The sequence below is a fragment of the Lactuca saligna genome, chromosome 1, assembly GCF_052625555.1.
Source record: "Lactuca saligna cultivar CGN05327 chromosome 1, ASM5262555v1, whole genome shotgun sequence".
In the NCBI taxonomy this organism is placed as follows: Eukaryota; Viridiplantae; Streptophyta; class Magnoliopsida; order Asterales; family Asteraceae; genus Lactuca; species Lactuca saligna.
Window position 1 is genome coordinate 170,621,468 of NC_136417.1, and position 24,836 is coordinate 170,646,303.

The following is a 24,836-nucleotide window of genomic DNA, read 5'->3' on the forward strand; positions in this document are numbered from 1 at the left end:
CTCGAGTTTTAGGTCGGTGACTTTGTACTCTTGAAGGTCTCTCCTTGGAAAGGAGTGATCCGATTCAGGAAGAGGGGCAAGTTGGGGCCTCGATATATTGGACCTTTCAGGGTAGTCACGAGGGTAGGCAGGGTAGCCTAGCGTTTGGAACTACCTGCGGAGTTGGGTCAGATTCACGACACTTTTCACGTGTCACAGTTGTGAAAGTGTATAGTTGACGAGTCGGCAGTGGTGCCATTAGAAGATATTCAGGTATATGCGAGCCTGAATTATGCTGAGAGATCGGTGGCGATCAGGGATCGGAAGATCAAGGTTTTGAGGAGCAAGGTAGTGCCATTGGTGCTGGTCTGGTGGCAGCATCGGAAAGGGTCAAAGTTGACTTGGGAACTGGAGCTAGAGATGCGGGAGCAGCATCCGGAGTTGTTTGCAGAATGAGACTTCGGGGGCGAAGTCTGATTCTAGTGGGGGAGAATTGTAACACCCGGATTTCCAGGTATGAGATTTTGTTCCTTCATTTTTGGGTTTTGTGGGGGAACTCAGTGAGTTGGCATCTAGACTCGTCGAGTATGGTCGCGGTTTTGGATGCGAGTTCACAGCTGCACTCGGCCAGTTCATGAGTGGACTCAGCGAGTCCATGCTGATTAATGAAACCCTGATTCCAGGGTTTGAGACCTATGTAAAGGCCCTTATGGTCGTCCATTGCGGCTACCACACCCCAGAGAGAGTCTTAGATCGCTTGTGAGGAGAAGAGAGGCCATTGTTGATCAATTGTTGGTAAAATTTGAAGGAAAAGGTGACCAAGGAAAAAGAAGGTTGAAGGAAGTGCAAATCTAGTGTCTTCAGAGATCAAAGGCTTCATATTAACGTATTCCTTCGGACCTTCTCCAGTTTTGGGTGTTGATTCATAGAGTCTGGGTTTTTTAACCCTTTAGAAGAAGAATATGTAGAGTTTTTAGTCCCCTTTCGAGAGTGTGCTTTGGATCTAGACTCAAAGGGGTCCAGAGACTTCAATCCATGAAGCTTTATAAGTCTTTTGGGGTGATTGGACTTAGGTTTCCATTGTTGGGACTAAATCACCATTTAATGCCATTATATATATTTATAAGCATCAAGTTTCGAGCTTTACGTGACTTTCGTGCTTGGGAAGGCCAGATCTGTGGGTTAGGGGCACAGATCTGACCCTAGGAGGTCAATAGAGATGATGCATGGCTTGAACTCGCCGAGTTGTTCTTGAGACTCGGCGAGTAGGGTTAGGGTTTCACGTGAATAGCTCTGTGTATAGACTTGCCAAGTTGGGGGATAACTCAGTGAGTCAGAGGGTGATTAGAGAACTGGGGTTCAAGGCGGTACTCGCCGAGTTGTTCTTGAGACTCGGCAAGTTGAGTCGGGGTGGCCCCGCGATTCATGCCAAGTGTGACTCATCGAGTAAAGAGAATGACTCGACGTGCCAATAAAAGGACTAGGAGAGTCAGTGGACGTGTAGACTCGCCGCGTCGCCCAATTGCACTCCACGAGTCAGGTTAGAGTTTGTCAGTTGACTTTTGTTGACCATAGGGTTTAGTCAGCAGTGAGGCCTTTTGAGCCAGAAGAGGGGTAAAATGGTCTTTTACCCTTCTGAGGATGTTAAGAAAGGTTGGACTATAGTTATATTTATGGGAGTATTTGCTTTATGTGATTAGGCGGAGACTAGATCACGTTTCTACCGAGGCAGAGACTTACCGAGATATCAGAGGTGAGTCTTCTCACTATACTGTACCTGGAAGGGTACCTATGTGTGACCGGAAGGTCTGATATGCTATAAGATATATGCAGTGTATGTGATTAGTTATCCATTTTGTATGTGTTATGTATGTTGTGCTTGATATGGGCCGGAAGGCATTATGATGTAGACCGGAAGGTCGACACGGGAAGGACCAGAAGGTTTACCGGGTTGGGACGGAAGTCCCCTAAGATATATGGACTGGAAGGTCATGGCCTAGAAGGGCGTATGTGTGTAAGTGGTATTTTGGGGAACTCACTAAGAATTTATGCTTACAATTGTTGTGTTATGTGTTTCAGGTACTAGCTAGGACCGTGGGAAGGTGCCAGCATGATCTGTACACACTGACGGAAGATTTAATTTATGATCTTGGGCCGCTTTTTATCTCATACAACTGTGACGGCAACTGACCCGATGCCTTCTCTTTTTCCCACTTAGCTTTGTTGCCCCGATAACCATGTGGGCCTACTCGGGCTGGATTCGTATTACACATTGAACTCATCCTTGCTTTCTCACTTATATCCTGCCGACAAAAACAACAACCACAATATAAAACTGGAACATAATGATTAATATTATCAAGAGACATTATATCCTACTAACCTGGAATTCCGTTGATGATATTCTTTCCTTAAACTTTTGCAATGCAGTCTTTTCCAGATATGAGTAGCTTTCAAGTGGATTTCTCTCATTCTCATTAACAAAAGAAATTCTTTTTAAGCCTCTTTTTGTATGATCTCCACTTGTGGTTGCCAGTCATAAGCACATATGATTTGCGGTTTTCATCATGGATTTTCCAACGTTTCTGTTTTTGTTTAAAAAAAAACAAAAAAACAAAAAACTATTAGTAACATATTCATTAAATGAAAGCACATGTAATGTGTATTAGATTAAAAACCTTGATGGTCAACCATAAGTTCTCCTTTTCATTTGCTGGCACTTTCTTCCAAGTCGGATATTCGATAGAAATTAACTTTCTCGTAACAACCCCGCAATCATTGGCGAACTTATTTTGATTATCGCCACAATGCTGACCAAGACTGTTAAATTCAACTTCTTGTGGCTCTGTTATATCCCTTAGACGTGTGGCTGTTCTTTTTTTCCTCGGTTGTTGTTATGGCTAATCAGTCATCATCTTTATTGTAGATGATTTGCAAATAGCTCAACCACCTACCTGAACAGATTACAAAAACAATTCACATGATATCACAATTGTCCCACTCCCTACAAGTCTACCCTCATGTCGAGATTTTGGAATGATAATACTATTGACACCTTGTAGATAGTCAGTACAATATTCAATTACCTCTTCTGTTGCGTATCCTTCAACAATACTACCCTCTGGTCGATGTCTATTCCTTACATACCCTTTTAAGATGCCCATATATCTCTCAAATGGATACATGTATCGTAAGAATACTGGCCCACAATACTTTATCTATCTAACGATATGAGATGTCAGATGAACCATGACATCAAAAAATGAAGGTGGGAAATACATCTCGAGTTGGCATAACGTCAAGATAATATCACTTTCCCATGAATCTAACACCTCGAGATCAATAACTTTAGAATGAATCATGTTGAAAAACAAGCATAGCTTTGTGATTGTGTGTCGGATGCGGTCTGGTAGTATTCCACGAATTGCAATGGGAATCATATGTGCCATTAAAACATGGCAATCATGGGACTTCATACCAAATAGTTTTAGTTCTTTCATTGACACTAACTTCTTAATGTTAGCCGAATAGCCCGATGGAACCTTTACACCATGTAAGCATTTACAAAATTTTGTTTTCTCATCCTTTGACATGGTATAACAAGCTACTGGAAGATACGTACGCTTTCTAGGATTCCTAATAGGAGCAAGCTTGGGGCGAATTCCCATTTCAATCATGTCTTCTCGAACATTAATCCCGTCTTTTGACTTTCCCTTGATGTTCAACAATAAGGCTATCAAGCTTTCACAAACATTTTTTTCAATATGCATAATGTCAAGACAATGGTGAACCTGCAAGTGTTTCCAGTATGGTAACTCCCAAAATATAGATCTTTTCTTCCAAATAATTTTGGGAGGAGTTGTACCAGTACGTTTACGTTTACGTTTTTCTTTGCCATTACCTTTGAATTTTCCAAATGTAACGTTTAGATTTTCAACATGAGAAAATACAGTTTCTCCTCGTAATGGTTTCCTTGCTGTCCTCTCCTCGGTTTTACCATTGAACACCTTTTTTTCTTGCGATATGGGTGATTTTTTGGAAGATATCTTTGATGATCCATATATACATTTTTCTTGGAATTTGAAAACCATAACAACTGTGTGTCATCTTCACAAATTGGACATGCATTTGCTCCTTTTGTGCTATATCCAGACAAATTCCCATATGCTGGAAAATCATTTATCGTGCAATAAATCATGGCCCGAAGTTGGAAATTTTCCACACTATATGCATCATACACTTCGACACCCGGACTCCACAATTTTTTTCATGTCCTCAATTAATGGAGCTAAATAAACATCGATATCACTTCCCGGTTGTTTTGGACCTTGAATTAGTAACGAAATCATGATGTATCTTCTTTTCATGCATAACCAAGGCGGATGATTGTAGATGCAAAGAAGAACTGGCCATGTACTATGGCGACTGCTTAAGCTTCCAAATGGATTAATGCCGTCAGAACTAAGTCCAAACCTAATATTTCTAATATCCTGACCAAACTCTTCAAAATTAGAATTGATATTTCTCCATTGAGGAGAATCTGCAACATGCCTTATTTTTTTTGTCTATTGTACGCTCTGCATGCCATCACATTAAGTTTGCATCTTTAGCGTTTGCAAATAACCATTTTAAATCTTGGAATGATAGGCAAATACCATAAGACATTAGCAGGCGGTCCACTCGCTCTCATTTTATTGTTTTCTTCTGTAGGATTTTTCCTTTTGTATCATGATGTACCATATGTAATACAACTATGTAGATCTGCATATTCGTTTCGATACAACATACAATCATTTGGGCAAGCATGTATTCTTTCAATTTCCATTCCCATTGGACACATCAATTTTTCTGCTTGGTATGTGGACACAGGTGGCTCGTTATCATCCGGAAGCATCTCATGCAAAATCTTTACAGGTCTTGTGAAGCTTGTATCACTCCAACCATTGTTTTCTTTTAAGTTAATCAATTTCAACACAGCGGATAGTTTGGTAAATTTTGTACACCCAGTGTATAACGGTTTTTCTGATTCATCAAATAATTGTTGAAATTTTTCATAATCATCTTCAGCAACATTGTCTTCACAATCATGTAACACTCCCGATATGTTATCATAGTTGTTATCGTTTGTATCATCAATATCATCATTATACTCTAAAGGGGCTACATTATGATCAACCAATATCTCACCATGTCGTGACCAACATGTATAATCTCTCATAAACCCACGAATTATCAAATGCTCTTCTGTTTTAGCAGAATCAGTGTACATACAACAATTCTGACAATCTACACAAGGACACCATATGTAGTTTTCTCCTTTATTCACCCGATTCTCCTCTGCAACTTTAAGAAAACCACTCAAACATGCCAAATATTCATCGCCTGAACGTTTAATTCCATACATCCAGTAACTACGATCCATCTGTCATTACACGCAGTATATATTAGTAGCATGCATGTAGGACAACCAATGCATCCAAAGGCATATGTAACATACCTAATACAATATTCCTATTAAAAAATAGGATCGAGTGCTTGTCAGTAATAAAAATATATTATTTCCTAAGTTAGATTAATATTCTTGTAATGTTAAAACGAACAATAAATCAAGTAATATAACAAATTAGGTAGTAAAATAAATTATTATTATCATTATTATTGGATTAAATATGATGATAAAAGAACATGATTAATCAATTAACATAAATAAGATAATTAAACAACTTGTTACTATTTATTATTTCGATTTAGTTTTAATAATAAAACAAATTATTTACTCATATTTTTGGTATGTTAAACTTAATAATAATTTATAAAAATTGATAGAGAGATAAAAATACCTTTAGAAAATATAATGCATATAAATAAAAAAAAATACCCTTAAAAAATAGAATGCATAAATAAAAAGTAAAATATTTAGCAGGAATACTTTCTTTGTTTTCCCGCGTCTTTCTCATCTCTGTTAAATGTCTTTTTTTATCAGGCATACAAAACAAACACATATCTCATCTTCATCTTCAGATCTCTTCCCCAACTTCAAAACCTCCCACATTAATGATCTCGTGTGGGATTTTTTCCCCCAAAACAGCCGATTCCCTATTACGTTATATAATTAGAACTTAACCTATTCATATTCACTACTTTTCCTCCTCAAACAGAAACAAAAGTGTGGGAAAATTAGAGTGTGAGAGGGGAGGCCGCCATTGCTGAAGAGATCTCGACCTTAGGGAGAGAAATAACAACTATCTCTCTTTGTTTTTTGTTTCCTATCAGCTGATTTATGTTTTGTTGTATGTATGCGTGTAAAATCAGTATTCAAGCCGACCCAGGCGAGTCAAAGATGTTGCTCATCAAGACGTTCCGAGTCCTCACCAAGACGCTCAAGACTGTAAATGTAAAAGCCGATTGTATTATTCAAAAAATATTTTTAGTGTTTTCTATTTCAATTTCGAGAGAATTTTCGATCTGTCTATCCATGACTTTCAAACATGGTCCTTTCAACTCGAAATTGATATTAGTTTTCTCATCTATTGCGCTGTTGAAACTAAAAATCCAAGATTTTTCATGATCTCTATTATTGAGTTGAGTTGATTTGTTGGTGCAGTGTCCACACAAGCTTTTTAATGACATACCAGGAACCGGCAAAACTACCACTGCCCTCGCCATTGTTAAGCAGCACTATATATTTGAACTTTTTTTGTTTGTTTGTTTTAGTTTCTTTCTGGTAATTTTCTTGTTAGCTAGTTTGACTGATGAACATTAGTAAAAGAATGTCATGAAAAAATCCACCTTAAATTTAATAAGATCTGTTTGGGAATTTTAGGTATTGTTAATTGTCATTTAGTGCTGTTTATTTGATTTTGCAGTCAGGAATTGTACAAATGCAGGGTTCTTGAGCTGAATGATAGTGATGACTGTGGAATCAATGTATACAATATCTAAAATTAAGAATTTTGTTGCAGTTGTTGTTGGTTCTAGGCATCAATGGTATACAAGGTGTAACTCAAATATAGTTTACCTTCTTTTATTACTTTCTGAGTACCCCTCTCATATGAGTTTTATTTGACTTTTATTCTATCATATCATAGCCACAATTTGATTAATATTGTGATGCAGGTGTTATGGTTATCCTTGCCCACCTTTTAAGATTATCATCCTTGATGATGCAAATTCAATGATTGAAGATGCACAGGCAACTCTCTCTCCCTATTTTTTTTAATTTTATAATTATTTGGCAGTGATATACAAGTAGTAATATAAGTATCTTGTTTTTGTGTTGCAGAATGCCTTGTGTCATACAATGGAAACCTAATCTGATACAGATGGGAAATACTAGCACAAAAAAATGTGTCTCACGGTCTCACAAAATATAGGTGGTCTCAAATGAACCTAACCCTATATATATATATATATATATATATATATATATATATATATATATATATATATATATATATATACTAACAAGAACTAGGCAAGTTAAGTGTTTATAAATTTCATAGGAAAAGTATAGGAAGTTCTAAAGGTATTTTCAAGGAAAGCAAGTTTCTATGATACCGAAGAATTCTTATTCCTCGGAAACATTAGTAGGAAATCCCTGTTGTTTCTTGTAGTGGATAGTGTTAGCTTCTTGGAAATAAGGATTCGTTAAGTTAATGGTAATTTATTAAATACTGTTTAAAGCACATATATCATTATAAAACATATAAAGAGAAAGCAATCAAAATGGAATTACACATGCATTAGTTTGTAGTACAAGCACTTGGTACTAAAAGCAACTCATGTTTTCGCTTTAGAGATGCTCCAAAAGTCTCACTCATATCAAGGTCTTCAGATCTTATTCCATCCGGGAGTTCCCAATTAAAGTGGTGGAGTAGCATAGCAAGAGGTAGCTCCACGTTGATCAACCCCAAATTCATCCCAGGACACATTCTTCTTCCAGCCCCAAATGGGAGAAACTCAAAATCTGTTCCTGACATGTTGATCGGAATATCGCTAAATCTTTCAGGTATGAAACTTTTTGGATCAATCCAGTAGTCTGGATCACATCCTATTTTCCACACATTGATCATAACTTTCGTATTGGCTGGAATGTGGTATCCACCAATCTCACACTCTACTCGGGACTCTCTAGGGAGTAACAATGGAAGAGGTGGGTGCAACCTTAATGTTTCCTTAATCACTAGTTTTAAGTAGTTAAGTTCTTGAATATCAGACTCACAAATCTTGTTCTTTCCCTTGAGTACATGTCTCAGTTCTGCTTGCACTTTTTTCATCACCTGTGGATTTTTCATTAATTCTGACATTGCCCATTGAATCGTTACTGCAGAAGTATGTGTGCCTCCGGCGAACATGTCCTGTACCATTAAAAAAAAAACTTTGAGTTGCAAAAACTTATGTTTTGAAAATTGGCGTCCAATTAAAAGAATAAACAATGTACGCACTTCACAAGAATAAATTAACCATATTTGTTTAAAAGTGTCATATACACAATACGGCTTGCATTTACCTTTGCATGCAGTTTATTCAACATAAGTAGTTATTGTTGGGTACATTCTACTTGATTTCATGTATATAAAATATCGAGTAATACCTTCAAATGTTTATTCCATATTCATTATACATGATTCGGCCCGTATTTAATAACGGTTGAAAAATTCATGTACCGCTAAAGCTTGATGCATGTATAAAAACTAATGGGATATAATCATTTATGTATAATGATATAGCATCAATAAAGATGGCAAAAAGCCAGAAACTAACAAGATTTGATAATTTGAATCAGAACTGAGACATGAATTAGAATTATCAAAAGAGTTTGGTTAAGAGATTTCAATATGTTTAATTGAATGGGTTGACACAACAAAAATTAAAAGAAAAATTAAACGGATCAAGACTTTACTTTCATTTTTTCATTTTTTTCATTTATCTTCCATACTCGGCGAGAAATCAAATTGGATATATGACAGGATAGAACACAATAATGACTCATTTAATATTTAAACAGGTCATGTTTGCAAAGTCTAAGCATTAATAATATTTAATTTTAATTTTAAAACTTACACTTGCTATATTAAGAAAGAAGTGTCATTCAAGAAAAAAAAAAAGGGAAAATGATTTTAAAACTTAATGAAGTTTCCAAATAATTCAAAAAACCTTAATCATATTTTGTCTTTTCAAAAAAATTTAATGAACTTAACATTTTATCTAAAAAATCCAACAAAATTCCAAACTGTTCAAAAAATCTCAATTTTCTTTTGTTTAAGTTCATTGCGTTTTTTTAAACAGTCAAAAAATGATTGAAATTTTTTCAACGTTTTGGAAACTTCGTTGATTTAACAAGTCATTTTCCCGATACGGTAATAAGCCACGTCATCTGTTTCTCTTATTTGACATTCAGGAAAGTATAACCTAGTTAGGTTTTTTTTAGACCAAATGTTAAGTTCGTTGGGTTTATTTGAACAGACAAAACATGCTTGGGGTTTTTTGAATGGTTTAGAAACTTGGTTGGTCTCATAAGTCATTTTTCCAAAAAAAAAATTAAGAAAGAAATGATTATTTCGCATATACGTAACAAAATACTAACCAAATACTAACCAAGATTACTGCTTTGACGTTGTCAGAAGTTAACGGAAACTGAAGACCCCCGTCATCTTTAAGCCTCAATAGAACATCAACCAGATCTTCATTGTCAATGATGTGTCCACCTTTACGACGTTCTTGGTGCTCGGCTACGATGTTGTCAAGAATCTGATCGATCTTCATGTGTAACTTCACTAACTTGCTCCTCACCCCGGAAACTACATGCAATACTTTCACAGAAGGAAATATATCAGCCACATCAAAACCACCGGATAAAACTATAACCTCTTCAAGCAACGCTGTAAGGGTTTCCTGATCATTGCATCTGCTCCCAACCGCAACCCTATATATGATGCTATTTAACAGCGTGAAAGTCTTCTCAGAAAGATTGATTATTTTTGATGTCTGCATAGCCATAGCCATGGATTCAATGAGGTTCCACGACTCTTGTTCACGAATAGATCGAAAAGACTGGACCTTTTTTACACTCAAAAGCTCCAAGGTGCATATCTTCCGAATCTGCCTCCAGTATTCTCCATAGGGAGCGAATGCAATATCTTTGTAGTTGTATGCAACGATTTCGGCACTTAGAAGTTTGGGTCTGTCTGCGAAAGAGAGATCATGAGTTTTCATGACTTCTTTGGCCAAATGGGATGACGAGATTACAACAGCGGAGACTTCACCGAGTTGAAGACGAAAGACTGGTCCTAGTTTTTCGGCTAAGTTTGCTAAAGCTCGGTGTGGGAGTGCGCCAGTGAGATGATGCATGTGTCCGATTAGAGGGAGCTTCCATGGCTGCGGTGGAAGCTTTGTCGTTGTATTAAGGGAGTTGGAGCTTCTATGCGATTTAAAGAATAAGAAGAATATGGAAGCAACAAAGAAAAGGAGAGAAAAGGAGATCTGGAGTTCCATTTTAGGTTGGTGAAGTGCTTGTTAGAGAGCGCATCTAAGGGTTTCTTATAAAGGTAATATGAGTTGACTATAAAAATGGAAATGAAATTATCAAGTAATACATTAACAGCAAATTTTATTTCAAAAATAAGAGAATAAAGGTACATAACAGAGATGCGGTATCTCATACGATTAAGACACAGCTTGACCATTAGAAGTTTATAACATATATATATATATATATATATATATATATATATATATATATATATATATATATATATATATATATATATATATATATATATATATATATATATATAGTGGTTGTTGGTGTACTTGATCCGCATAAAAGAATATAACTCCACCTTGTTGGAGAAAAACCAACATTAGATTTAAAAGAAGATTTTTAAATTATTATGATCGGGGCTTCTCTACTTATTTATTACGTATAATTTTTTTATATTAAATTATAAATCCAAAATAAAATATTATTATATGTGAGGATAATCGTACTATTGCATAGAATCTTAAGACTAAAATCCCATGAGCTTAAAACGACAAACATTAACATATTAATTGTTTTATCATATTTTAAATATATTTTTAAATAAATTTTTCTTTCAATTTATCCTTTTACTTATATATAAGATAATGATAAATCGATCCTATTTTGTTTTTTTTTTCCTTTTTTAATTTTGATATTTATCTAAACAGAAAGATATTTTATTTTTCTACAATAAATTGTATGTGAAAAATATCTATATAGTCCTAATTAAAGAACTAAAATAACAATCCCACAAAATTTAATTTCACTAAATAAAAACAAACATAACGATTCCTTTTATATGGCAAGTATATATATATATATATATATATATATATATATATATATATATATATATATATATATATATATATATATATATATATATATATATATATATATATATATATATATATATATATATATGAGTTAGGTTCAAATGTTTTCACTATCTATTGTGTGCATGTATAATTGATTCTGGACCAATCATTTTAGTTATTTTAAGAAAGTAATTAATGCATATTAAATGTTCAAAATGTAATTAATATTCATTATATCTTCAACATCTAATATGCATTAATTACTTTCTTAAAATAACCAAAATGATTCGTCCAGAATCAATCATACATGCACACAATAGATAGTGAAAACAAAATAACCTAACCCATATATGTATATATATATATATATATATATATATATATATATATATATATATATATATATATATATATATATATAGGAGTAGGATCAAATGTGAACACCTAAAAGGTTGAGAATGCGAGAACAGATCTAGACCTTTCATTAATTAAGATCTAAAGCTAATATCAATTTGTCATTTATATAACTTCTAAAACTCATGGGATGAAATCGTAAATATTTAATTGACTAAAAGGGTATTTTAGTCATCAATGTCTAAACTATTTTTATCAGGTTCCTTAAATCTCTCTATCCCTACATTTCCTTCTTCTCTCTCTGATTCAAACATTTTAACCCTAATTCCTATGAGTCGTAACCATCGTCTCACCTTTCACCGCATCTACAAATCCTGTAGCTCGATTTCAAGAATTGTAAGTTAATTTCCAATTAGCCTTTTGCAACTTAATCTCTAATCGGTGTCGTGTAAGTCGATTTTAATTTATTGATTGTCTTTGGAGATTGTAGACCTGCAAATTGATTTCAATTTTGAAGGTATGGTCTCGATTTTGCTTGAATGTTGCTGTCATGATAAAGGCCGGTGATGGAGGATCTGTTGATGGTGGTTTCTTGGTGACGAAGGGTGAAGGTTGCCGGCATGTCATGATGATAGTGATGGGTACGATTAGGGATTCCTTTATTTTAAATTTTTCATCATCAACTATGCACAATTATTAGACAGAGGGCACGGGGAATCAGAGAGATGCCAGAGAAAGTTTTGAGTTGACTATGAGGGTTTTGAGAGTTCTTCAGATTTCTTGTTCTCGGATTCAAGCAGGATAAACTCTATATTCTGGTAAGTCTTTCAACCCTTCTATTTTCATCTGTGAATAGTCTTGTGTTCCGCTTTGATTTCTCGATGATTTGGGCCACATTAAAACGACCTAGTGAAGTTTATAATTTTCAGTTTGTAGGAATAAATCATTTAACTAAAAAAATTAATCATTTAAGAATAAAATTGGTGTATATGAATACATAGAATGATTCTACTTTCATACTTTTTCTCCTCCAAAATGATAATCATTTTTTAATACAAGTTTTATTCGTTAATGAATAAAATACACTAACAAGTGATTCTCACTAAGTGGTATTTATTAGCTAAAGTGTATATATTTGTATCAACCAGAAATTGATTTAGTTCACTCACTTCTACATGAGTCCTTTTCCACCATGATCTATGCCTTTCAATTTAATTTAATGATGGCCTAAAATGTTGCTGCAATTCTCATAATCATTGGTATCTTTGATATGTTTAGCATTGTTTTTATTATGTAATTGTTTGGTTTCTCATAATCATTGGCGATTACAATTGATGATTTTAATGGGTAAATGTGTTTTATTCTATCTTTGTAATTTTTTTGACCTACAACTACCTTACACGATGCTGCCAGCATGATGAAAACCATTGAAAAAAGAGATTATGATAGTGCATAGGTGTGTGTGCGCGAAGCAGGAGGAGGAAATAACGTCGATAGAGATAAAGAGGAGGAAGATCATATACATCGAAGACATAAAAATTCATGAATATATCAATTTATTACCTTTTCTGATTCTTAGCAACTTTTGTTCCTTTTTTTTCCAACTTTTTTCATATTTGTAAATATAAATGTATGATTCATTTTAGATTTTAGTTATATGAATATAGTTCTATATTAGTCAAAAGAATCAATTATACATCTAAAGTTGTTTAATCATTTATGAATACAATTTGTAATAATATCAGTTTTAATCCATTATGAATATAAACGTATAAATATAGGAATACAATTTTGATTTATTTATTTATGAATATAAAAATGGTAGATAAAATAAAATTAGAAAATTTAATAATTATTCGTTTATGAGTATAAAAATGGTTGATAAAATAAAATAAAAAAATATACTAAATTGATAATTTTTCATCTTTTGTATATTTATTTTTGATTAATAGAATGTTTTTTATTTATATAGAATAAATAGGATGAATAGTAAATTAATTTTTTTTGAGTTTTTAATTTTGAGAGAAAATATGATAAAAATAATTTTTTAATCTTTAATTAAGATAAAAAGAAGTCAACGAATTCTTTTATTAGGTAAGTGTGATTTGAATTTTGGTATCCCTAAATTGTTGGAAAGTGTCATTTAATTGTATTTTACTATAATTAAAATAAAATACATAATTACTTATATGCCCTTATATAATGATTGGTTCAGAATTGTTCTCGCGTTCTCAATCTTTTAGGTGTTCTCATTTGATCATCCCCTATATATATATATATATATATATATATATATATATATATATATATATGGGTAAAGTGAATATACCTAACAACCTTATATAAGCTTAGGTATCTAACCTCATCAAACTACGTCATTTTGCATTAAATTTTCATTACAATCATCCAAGGTTCTTAAACTTCATCCCTAAACTTGTTTTACTTTAAATTTTTTTTGGAAATTCATCATTATATTTCTCCTACATCCTTTCATATGTAGCGGTAGGATATGAAGCCCATAAGGTGGTATTCCATAGAAATACGTGATGTAAAAGAAAGATATTGGTGAAAGTCCAAAGATTTTGGAAGTAATCAAGTTATGAGGTTAAAGTTTAAGAACCTTAGGCAATTATAATGTAAATATGATACAAACCGATGTAATATTATGGAGTTAGGTACCTAAGCTTATATAAGGTTGTTAGGTATATTCACTTTACCATATATATATATATATATATATATATATATATATATATATATATATATATATATATATATATATATATATAAATATATATATATATATATAGAGAGAGAGAGAGAGAGAGGTAGGTTCTGTTGAGATTAAAAATAAAATAGAGATCGTTAGATTCAACTTCAGCCACGTATTTCACATCTGCCGTTTTAACCCTCCGGCAATCCGGCGTGGCAGGCGTAGTATAATCACATAGCGCCGCCCATTTATTTCTCCTCCGCCACCATTTCACCACCATAACCGCCGTTGCCACCACCACTACCACCATCTCTGACACCAACCGACCCCACCACTGTCACCTCCGTTACTTATATCACCGCCACCTCTTTCACCACTACCTTTTCTACAACTAACTGTCATAATCATTTATGATTACTCAATCTGTGAACAGACATATGTATAATCATTTATGATTATGCATATACATATAAACATGTATAATGTTATATGATTAAAACATCTGTGCCATATAATCATTTATGATTAGACATACTCTGTTGTTGCCGGTATGCCGGAACATTAGAGCGGCAAATGAGAAATATGTGGCTAAAGTTGAATATGAAGATCTCTATTTTTTTTTAATCTCAAGTGAACTGTCCCATATATATATATATATATATATATATATATATATATATAGACACACACACACACACACACACACACACATATATATATATATATATATATATATATATATATATATATATATATATATATCAAGGTTGTAGCAAACGTTAGACGTTAGCTAGTCGGTGGACTGGAGTCTAGGGATTAATCGGCTAAGCGGGGGTTAATCGGGGACCATTAATTATTAAGAAAATTATTCAAAAATTTATATATATATATATATATATATATATATATATATATATATATACACACACACACACACATAATCAACTTAAACAAGGAACTCAATTGTAGGGAGCGAACCAACGAACTGAGCATCCTTCTTTCTTTTTTACCTCGCTTTCAATTGCTCTTCCTTGTGTCGAGATCATAATTGATTCACAGAATCGATCGACACCCACCACAACCTCTTCTCTCTTGGAGATAGATTGCAGGTTATCTCCCTTTTTTCTCAACCTCTCCAATCGATCCCAACCCCTCATTCCCTCTTTAATTAAAGTTTAAACTGGTGATTCTGCTTGAATTATGTTGATTTTGAGATTTTGTTTGTGCAAGTATACAGATTCAAGGAGAATTGTGTGGGAATAATGTTGATATCAAAAGTGGAGGAGGATAAAAAACAATGCATCAATCAAATGCATAGGTTTTTTTATTTTTTATTTTAAAGTTTACTTGAAAAAAAGAATCTTGCATCAATCGTCTTCATATTTAATCTTCAGTCGTTGTTAGTTGTACATACATGGGTGAAATTTTAAATGAATCGTTGAATTCGATTTTGGAGCTCTGAATTTTAACCCTAAAATTTGTTTGATTATATTTGAAGTTCACGTTCTTGGTTCAGATGTGTTGTTTTCGGTTGATTGAATTTTTTTTCTAGTAATTGTGCGTACTATTATAGTCAATTGTAGCTTCACAAACATGTGATTAAGGAGTATGATAATGCTCTTAAGCTTGATCCCACGCTTCTTCACGCTTATATCATCAAAGAATTTTCTTTTACTCTTGTACTTCATTTTTCAGTTATGGACATTTGGATTCATTATGTAACATCCTGATGTTGAGGTACTTCTAAATTTTAACCCTAGGTATGAAGATTATTGCATATTAGTCATTGTGTGTGATAATTTTTGCAAAATGGCCCATAGTAGCAATTTGTAAATAATAGGCGTGGGCCACATATTTTGGGCGTACGTGGCAAGATCTAAAACCCTAATTTTTCGGGTTTGGACCCTATTTAGACATCTTTATGGCCTCCATCTTTTTATCTCATCACTCTCCATCACTTCACTCGACCTTAGAAAACCCTAGTTCCTTGTTTGAGCATTCTTGACCTTTGGTGTGCATTTTGGTAACCTTAAAGGAGAAGGAGGGAAGTGGAATCACTTTGGAAGCTTGAAGAAGCATTGGATCTGGAATCCTCATTTATCTAGCAACCTCCAGGAGGTATAAAGTTCTAAACTTAGCTTGCGTTTCTTTAGATATTGTTAGCTCTTGAGTCTTAAATCATTTTGGTCCCAAATCTTGACATTTATGAGTATGGAATGCTCTAGCCCAAATAAGCCGTCATTTTAGACATTTTGAGATGTCCTGAAGCATAAAAATATTTATTGGTTCTTAGTTCTTCCCCACGCATGTGCTAGGATGTCCTAATGGATTAAAAAGTTAGGGTTTGTTGGTATTATGGACTTCTAGCCATGCAAAGTCATAAAGTTGGGAAATTTATGACTTATAATGCTATTTTGGGCTTAGATGCAACGCACGGACTCTGGTACACATTTATTTACAAATTATTATTGTTTGAAAGGCTACTCAACGAGTTGGAAGCCCCAGACTCGTCAAGTAGCAGTTTGCCTTGGAAGCGAGATTCAACCACCTACTCGACGAGTCAAGAGCTCTGGATTCGGCGAGTAAACCTGGCAAAGTGAAACCCTAAACCGGAATAGCGGAAACGTTAAGGGGTAGATGAAGTCATGTATAGTATCACAACCATTTCATTACAGTAATCAAAGTAAACATAACCACTACATTGAATATATATAAAAAGGAAATTACATCTGTTTAGTTCTTGACTTTATAAAATCAAAAGTATAATCAAAAGAAAAGACATCACTCTATACGCTCCGTCTTCTCAAAAACTCCAGGAGGTACCTGTCTAATATTTTCCTGAGAATACAAGCAGTTTTGAAAGAGTATCAGCATACAGCTGGTGAGTTCATATGCATGTTTTTGTACTGAAAATCTGACAATCTATTGATGAATCTGTAAAATGTTTGTATGTTTTCAAGAAAATCCATTATTTTCTAACATATGTATTTTGTTACTGAATCTCATTAAATGTGTTGTGCATTGTTTGATTGAATCATAAATCTTTGTATGCATGCAAAACCATGATCATCACTAGTATGTATAGTACGTTTGGAAAGTGTCACGCCCCAAAACCATTGAACGGAGGAAACGTTCTGGGGCGGAGGACGTCATGTACAGTATCACAACAATGAAAAGTAGTAAACAAGCAACAACATCATCCATTGCATTAATAATATAATTTTAATACAAGTGTATTATGATATGTATAATAGACACTAATGAATAAATCAAAATGAAAGATGAGTCTTGAATCCATCTTCCTTAATCCTTGCATTGGTACCTGTCTATGATGACCTGAGGATACAAGTAATTTTGAAAGAGAGTATCAACTTGAAGCTGGTGAGATCATATGTAATTTAGTGTCTTAATTTGTATGTAAATACTTGTATGTATTTGAAATGTAAGTATTTGTATGTATACGAACTGTAAGTATTGAAAATGTAAATGAACTGTATATATGAAAATGTTTGTAAAACAACTGTAAACGTTTGAAAAGCCCTAGAAATCCCTATGATTCCTATTAGTAACAAATGGAGTCTTCTACCAAGACTACCTACTCTGAATGTAACCTTCTACCAAGGCATCTAGTTTCTGTGCGTGTGTCTCTTGTAAGAGTATGTATTTTCACAGGTATGACTATCATTAACCAAAAATATAGTTTCTACATTACCGTGCGTCGTGTGAATGTTCACGAAGTGAATGTAAATGGGAAAACGAAATAGTACTATGGTGTAGTGTCGAACTACAACCGTACCAATTACCTTAAGTCTAAGGTAATCTTGTAAGTACTGTAGCAATTGTAATAATTAACTACATCGGTACCCAGCTGCCTTATTTGAGGGATAAGGTATAATGTGATGTCTAGATCCCAGGCTGTACGCTCCCCTATCAAAGGGATTTTGGGACCTACCCACGAACCCTGCATATCTGCAAGCCGTGAGCATCCACATTACTAGGATCATGTATACTCGATATAACGATCACAATTGCGTTGTGATTCATCGGTATAGTTAGATCCTGAACTGGTTCCATGCTATAGCACATACTAACATATGTTCTATGTATATGTAAGTGTACTCGTGTAAGTGTGATCATGTAATTGTACTCATGTAAGTGTGACCATGTAATTATACTCATGTAAGTGTGACCATGTAATTGTACTCTTGTAAGTGTGACCATGTAATTGTACTCATGTAAGTGTGACCATGTAAACTTATCTATGTAATAGTATAGTAATGTACTGTAATGTTCTAGCTGTAGTGTACGTGCTCTCTATCTAGCAAGTATAGTAATGTACTGAAATGTTCTAGCAAGTATTGACTCATGAATGAACTGACTCATTGTATGGTATCGCGTTCTAGTAATAGTTCTAGTATCTTCCTAAACTACCCATATGGTAGTTTACTAGTAATCTAACTGGTACGTATGAACATGGATGTATACCCTTTGTCACCCAGGGCATTTGATGAACTGGAAGGACCTTTATGACTATATATGTACATGTGATATATAACTAATGTTTAAACGACCTTCGGACGGGTACCCGATATCCCACCAGACCACATCTCAAGCGCGAAAAGGAAATAGAGTGGATAGCCTTCCTAAGTCTTTTAAACATTTCTTATATAACTATACATATAGAGGCATGAAATTTATAATTTAAAAGCATAAAATAAAATTTGTAAAACCTTTGAACATAAATATTTTCTAAGAAAAGACCGACTTGGTGTCGATCTATAAAATGGTTTTGAAGGCATGGGTTTGATAAAGCAGTTTAGTATAAAGAAACATTTGTTTGAAACACAATTGTAAATAAGTTTGAAAAGTAATATACAGAGTAAAATGTACAGAGAAATAAGGAGTTTTAAACACATAAAGTGTTTATGAAAGACATTTGAAGGAAACTATTTAGTAGAATGGCTAATGAGTAGCCAATCATTTGAATGCTGCTTATTAATCACATGTGATTGATATAATAACTAGCATTATTCTACTTGTATCCCCCCATATATCATTTGAAAATAGTTAAAACATTGATTAAGGGGTATGAACTCACCTGTAGTGAGTGGTTCTGATGAAAATGTTGGATCAATTGCTAAGTATCAAGTGGTGACTTGAGTACACACGCGAATCCTATTTAGCATATATTGACACATATATGAATATAATTAGTGTTATGAACAACTAATTAATGAATTGGGACCACCTTAGGGACTAGTAAACACTTATATTGAAGTGTTAGAACCATATATGATTGTATGAAGGGGTATAAGGCTTTACAAAGGAGTGTATGGCCAAAATACACACTATATGTGTGTGTGCGGCCAGGTGTGCTGCCAGCACATGTGTGCGGCCATGTGTGCGGCCAGATGGTGTGTGTGGCCATGTGTGCGGCCAAATGGTGTTCTTAGTGTTCTTGGTACCTTTTATGAAGATCTTAAAGGAGAATGGATGATACTTGAGAGGATTTTCAAGTTCTATGCTTGAAGAAGCGAAAGAAGTGTTCAAAAATGACTAAGTGTGGTATATATAGGTGGAGTGTGCGGTTGGGAAGGGTGTGAGGCCACAAACACATGTGTGTGGCCGCACACTCCACGTGTTGGAGTGTTTGGCCTCCTTTTGATTCCTACACTTTGAGTTAACCCATTTCCACACTCCAACCTTGATTATAACATGTTTAGAACGCTCCAATAGACCCTAAATGGTACTACAAGATAGCAAATCGAGTTTATTATTGATAAGAAATGAAGAATGCAAGCTAGAAATTTTCGGGTTGTCACATCATCCCCCCGTTAAAGGGAATTTCGTCCCGAAATTAGAGTTTAGACAAGGAAGTAGGTACGAATGATCGTGTCATGAGGAGGAAACTTTCTAATCGATTTGTTCTCGTGCTCCTAAGTGAAATCAGGTCCTCGGTTGGTATCCCAACAAACCTTCAGTAACGGGCGGTGATGTTGCTTCTTCCACTTGACCTCTCGGTCGAGGGTCACTACGGTTCAAATACGAAGGCGTGGATCTCGACGAGTGGACTTACAAGAGTCCTAACGGAAAGGTACGGTCTCACGATCGAGACGCGAAGAGTAGAATGTATGCTATTGAGTTCGCGGAGTAAGTCTAGTTTGTGCGAGGCACAGGACCGATTCTGATAAGAATCTCGGAGGTCGTAGCCATATTGGATTTAGCTTTCCACGCGATACGAAGTGTATTAAGCCATTCCCAGAGTGAGTTCTCCTAAAGAACTCGGTCACTCACTTGGAATCTCCAAGGTTTCTTTTTCTTGTTTAACTTCCCAGTCAAGGGCCACCCCTTGATGGGTCAGAGTCGAAAGGGTTTCTGTGATTTACGAGGAGTTATGGATGAACTACGACAATAGGTTTGTAAGACCTTGAATTTGGCGAATTTCTGTCGGTGTCTCCGGTGTTGACAAACTCTCAACGATTTCGGATAATTGCCAGAGTAATCAAGAATTTCCACATCACTAATAGTGTGTCTTTAGGAAATTTTGACTCTTCAATTCCAAAACTCGAGTTCATAGAACTTTGCAAAAAGTATCTCCGAAGGTAATGTTTCCAGAGGTTCATTCTTACCACGAGGGTCGATAAGTAAGTCATTACATGGAGAAATGATGAACTGATCCAATTAAGAAAGACGTACCCTACTCATTTTAGCTCATGAAAGCTATGGGTGCGTTGGTCCTATCCGAAGGGTATCACTACGGACTTAAAGTGTCCGCATCGAGTTCGGAGGATAGTCTTCCGGACATCCTTCCCTAACACTCAAACTGGTGATATTCGGATCTCCGATCCATTTCTGAAAGTAATTCTTTCCTTGTGTTTGCTCAACCATTTCATCTATGCGAGGCAGAGATAACGATTTCTAATGAAAAATCTTGACGGAGTCCTCGATATCCGAGGCACATACGATGCAATCCGTCGATCTTTGGGAGAATAAGACTGGAGTTCTCCAGGGTGAGAAGCCTAGTCTTCTAATTCTATTTTTGTGTAGTTCGTTAAGTTGTCCGGGCTGTTCTTGTATCTCCTTAGGTGTTTAGACTGTAGGGCGATCGGTTTACAGGATTCGTAATGGGTTCTAAGTTTGTTCACATGACGATGTGATTACTCGTAGACCTAGGTAGTTCTCCGTCCTGAAGTTCATATTAGAATTCATACATGGTTTCACAATCACCATCTCGTGTATAATTAAGACTGAAAAGGTAATCGAATAACTGATTCTTCTTTAAGCTCATATCCCATTAGGGAAAAAGAAGTTAGAGTGGAATCATCAATTCTAAACCTGTAGAATCTTGATTATATATTACCCTTATGTATACATTCCTCAGCAATAGACCAACCGTATGAATCTTTGGGTTGAACTTGACGCACTGCACGAGTGGTACTTCAGGGGTTTCTTTGGAAAAGAAAAGAACTAAGAGTTACTCCTGGCATGGGTACTTCGGTGTTCAAAAATGATGGTTTCACTAAACAGACGTTTACTGATAAAGAGACGTACGCATGAAGCTGTTTTCATGAGGATCAAATTGAATCGAGTCGTATGATAATGTCGGAATCATACTGAAACATAAAGACATTAGATTTGAACATTAGACGTTTACAGACAAAACACAACTGTGCAACCATGAACAGAGTTACAGTACTTTAGACTTATGACAAGACTGTTGCTGCGAATAAGGTATACTACAAAAGACAAGTATACACAACACGAGCATCCCTATACAGACATGATCTCGCGAAAGGTAAGACTTTAGTTACACTAGTCATTGGTAGTTTATAAGTCTGTTACAACGGAACGCCTTAATTACATTAACATGGGTTCCGGAGCAGGTTCTCCCGCAGCTGTGATCCTGAGAATTCTCCCATCTGCGCTAGAGTTCTTTGCTATAGGGAAATCCTTCTTGAAGTGCCCTATCTCCCCACATTGGTGGCATGACTGGCTAGTACTAGCTTTGGTGACGGGATTGCGGTGTTTAGCCAGTGTTATGTGGACACGAGTGCCTTCCTCGTTACTCCACTTTGAAAATTGCTTCCTAAAGCGTTCGGCGTTATAACTACTCTCGTGTGTAGGGTTAGTCCCGATGAAAGGGACTTGAGTGATGGGTCGTGCCAGTGCTCCACAGTTACGAGCATGGTGCCCTATGTTTAGGCAATTGCAACATCGCATCTCATGGCAAGCCCCATGATGATGGAAACTACACTTATCACACTTCGGGAGTTTTCCCTCGTATGGCCTGCTCGGTGCGGGAATGGCAGGAGTTTCCACTTGTTGTTGCATAGCCAGCCTTTGGGATTTCTTGCGTTCTTTCTAGGCTTGACGCTTTCGTTTCTTGTTCTCTGCTTTTCGGCTTTGCGAGCTTGTGACTGTTACCGTTTGACGACTTCCTGGATGGATACCACGATTGGGAACTTCAATTCCATCATCAACATTGATTGTGCTGATAACACTACGGTGTGCAAGGACAGCGGTTACGGCAGCTACCACGGCAGTTGTAACTGCTGTTTGGAAGGTAGCGGCGTCCATAGGAAAGGCGGAGGTCTCGCTGTTCGACTGATTGCTTCCGGATGACGACATGATTCTGTAACACGAAAGGTAAGGATTTTGTGAGCGATTCTGGTTGACCCTTGATGTACTTAGATTGTTCATGTAAAGAGTATGACTATATTCTTGAAAGTTTGACCTATATCCCTATGATGCAGTCCTAGTAATGAGTAGAAGTAAGTTCGTAGAATGGTCTCAAGACGTTTGTCATTCAAGCCGAGGTATCGTGGGTTGGTGAATAACAAGATCCAACCACTGAAAGAGACTTGGAAATGTCTCCGGAGCTAAATTACTATAGTCCAATGACTTGACTAAAGCATGATTCAGATAGACTCCAATGAAAGTATGATAAGAGTACTAGAATAAAGAATGACACAGAAGTTAGCCGACTGTCAATATCTTTGATATTCATGATGTAAAAGTTCGGGGAAATGACCTTGTAAAGGTCTTACATCATATCTGGAGAAGATAGTTCTTGACAGCATAACGACCTAACCAAAAGTACTTACAGTACAAGATAATTTCATAGAAAATGCCAAATCGGGCATAGACAGAAAACGATTCCTTTTAACAAGGAAAATAAAGTAAACCGTCTACTATCGACGACACTCATCCCTCTGGTGAACTCTCAGTTCAGCCAGTTGACGTTCCACATCAAGTAGGTGTCTTTCGTACACCCTCTGGCGTACTCGGAGCTCTATGACTTCGGCTCATGATCCAGCCAGTGCTTGCAGCAGGGTTTCATGGTTTCTCTCAGATCTCTCGCGAGTATCTTCTACACGAATGGTGCGGGGGTATGCATTCTCGCATTGGCGACAACTTCAGTGATCTGATGTAGGGTTGTCCTGCCTTGAATCCCACTTCGGGCCACTCTGCGGACCAAGATTGGCAAGATTCTATCTGCTGAGCCCCCATTGCTCAGGTCGTAAAAGCTTCAGTCGCCATTAAATGGCATGGGCTGATCTTGTCCTTGGCTCCATGTTTCTAAACATTCCACCCACTCAGGTGTCGGGCCATGAAAAGCCGGATGAGGGTTAGGAATTTGAAAGGGAGCTGCTTAGGGTAGGTTCTCAACCTCTGGTTTGGAATTAGCATCGTCCAAAGGGTTTTCATCATGGTGATCATTCAAAGTGATAGGATGATCATTCTCTGGTTCTTCTCCAAACCAACCAGCAATGACTTCGTTCGGAAGATACTGGTTGCTGTGGGGATGGAGTCCAACCATGTTATCTATGCGGGAATTGGGGTAGGAAATAATGATTAAACGAACTATCTAGATAATTATTTAGAAAATCTTCATTAGTTACATCGCTATTTGTGAAGTGCATACCGGTTATATGTAATCGAAACAGGATAGGCCTTCGAATAAGTGATCTTAACTCCAACTTCACACAAAATCGGGGTGAAGTAAAATTTTCACAGATTCTAAGTCTATAACATCCTAATTACATATAGCCTTAGTGTATCCACTTAGCAACTATCAACTTAGTAATGAAGATCCCGTTTTAGTTCTCAAGTATAACGTACTTATAGTAACACCAAATACTCCCATAGTATTTTTAGTTTAATGTTATGTTCTATTGTTCTCATTGTGGTAGGGTTGGTAAGATTTTAGCATTGTTGCAACCACACAATTAAACTTAGGCACATGCTAGTCAACCCTCGGATAATATAGGTGATCAGGCTATATCTTCCCAGTTTTGACCATATGTCTCTAAGCCCACTTGCGTTGCCCAACAATCGTAATTCTTTTGTACTGTCCTAGTGACACTGATTTTAGTATGAATGCAGGCACATATACTTTATTAAATATTTTATTATTTAAAGTATAAACTCTAGGTCAGAGTATTTTTAA

The 24,836-nt window shown here is 35.6% G+C and overlaps 1 protein-coding gene and 1 long non-coding RNA gene across 2 annotated transcripts; one reads left to right on the forward strand and one right to left on the reverse strand.

Annotated features, from left to right (window-relative positions):
- Positions 1-7,710: 7,710 nt before the first annotated feature.
- LOC145001410 (germacrene A hydroxylase-like) lies at positions 7,711-10,476 on the reverse strand. The gene is made up of 2 exons (XM_078960786.1): positions 9,577-10,476; positions 7,711-8,336 (listed from the first exon to the last, which is right to left on the reverse strand). The coding sequence occupies exons 1-2, from the start codon at positions 10,471-10,473 to the stop codon at positions 7,722-7,724; spliced, it is 1,512 nt and encodes a 503-aa protein (XP_078816912.1). The 5' UTR covers positions 10,474-10,476; the 3' UTR covers positions 7,711-7,721.
- A 1,449-nt stretch (positions 10,477-11,925) lies between these two features.
- LOC145046041 (uncharacterized) lies at positions 11,926-13,325 on the forward strand. Its single transcript, XR_013681940.1, has 2 exons — positions 11,926-12,069; positions 12,164-13,325. It is a non-coding gene; the product is annotated as an uncharacterized LOC145046041 (long non-coding RNA).
- Positions 13,326-24,836: the final 11,511 nt, after the last annotated feature.

Excerpts from the sequence above, each read along its gene's own strand:
- LOC145001410 (XM_078960786.1), bottom strand. The coding sequence starts at position 10,473 with ATGGAACTCCAGATCTCCTTTTCTCTCCTTTTCTTTGTTGCTTCCATA. Across the intron at positions 8,337-9,576 it reads ACGTCAAAGCAGTAATCTTG|GACATGTTCGCCGGAGGCAC; the intron begins GTTAGTATTTGG and ends TTAATGGTACAG.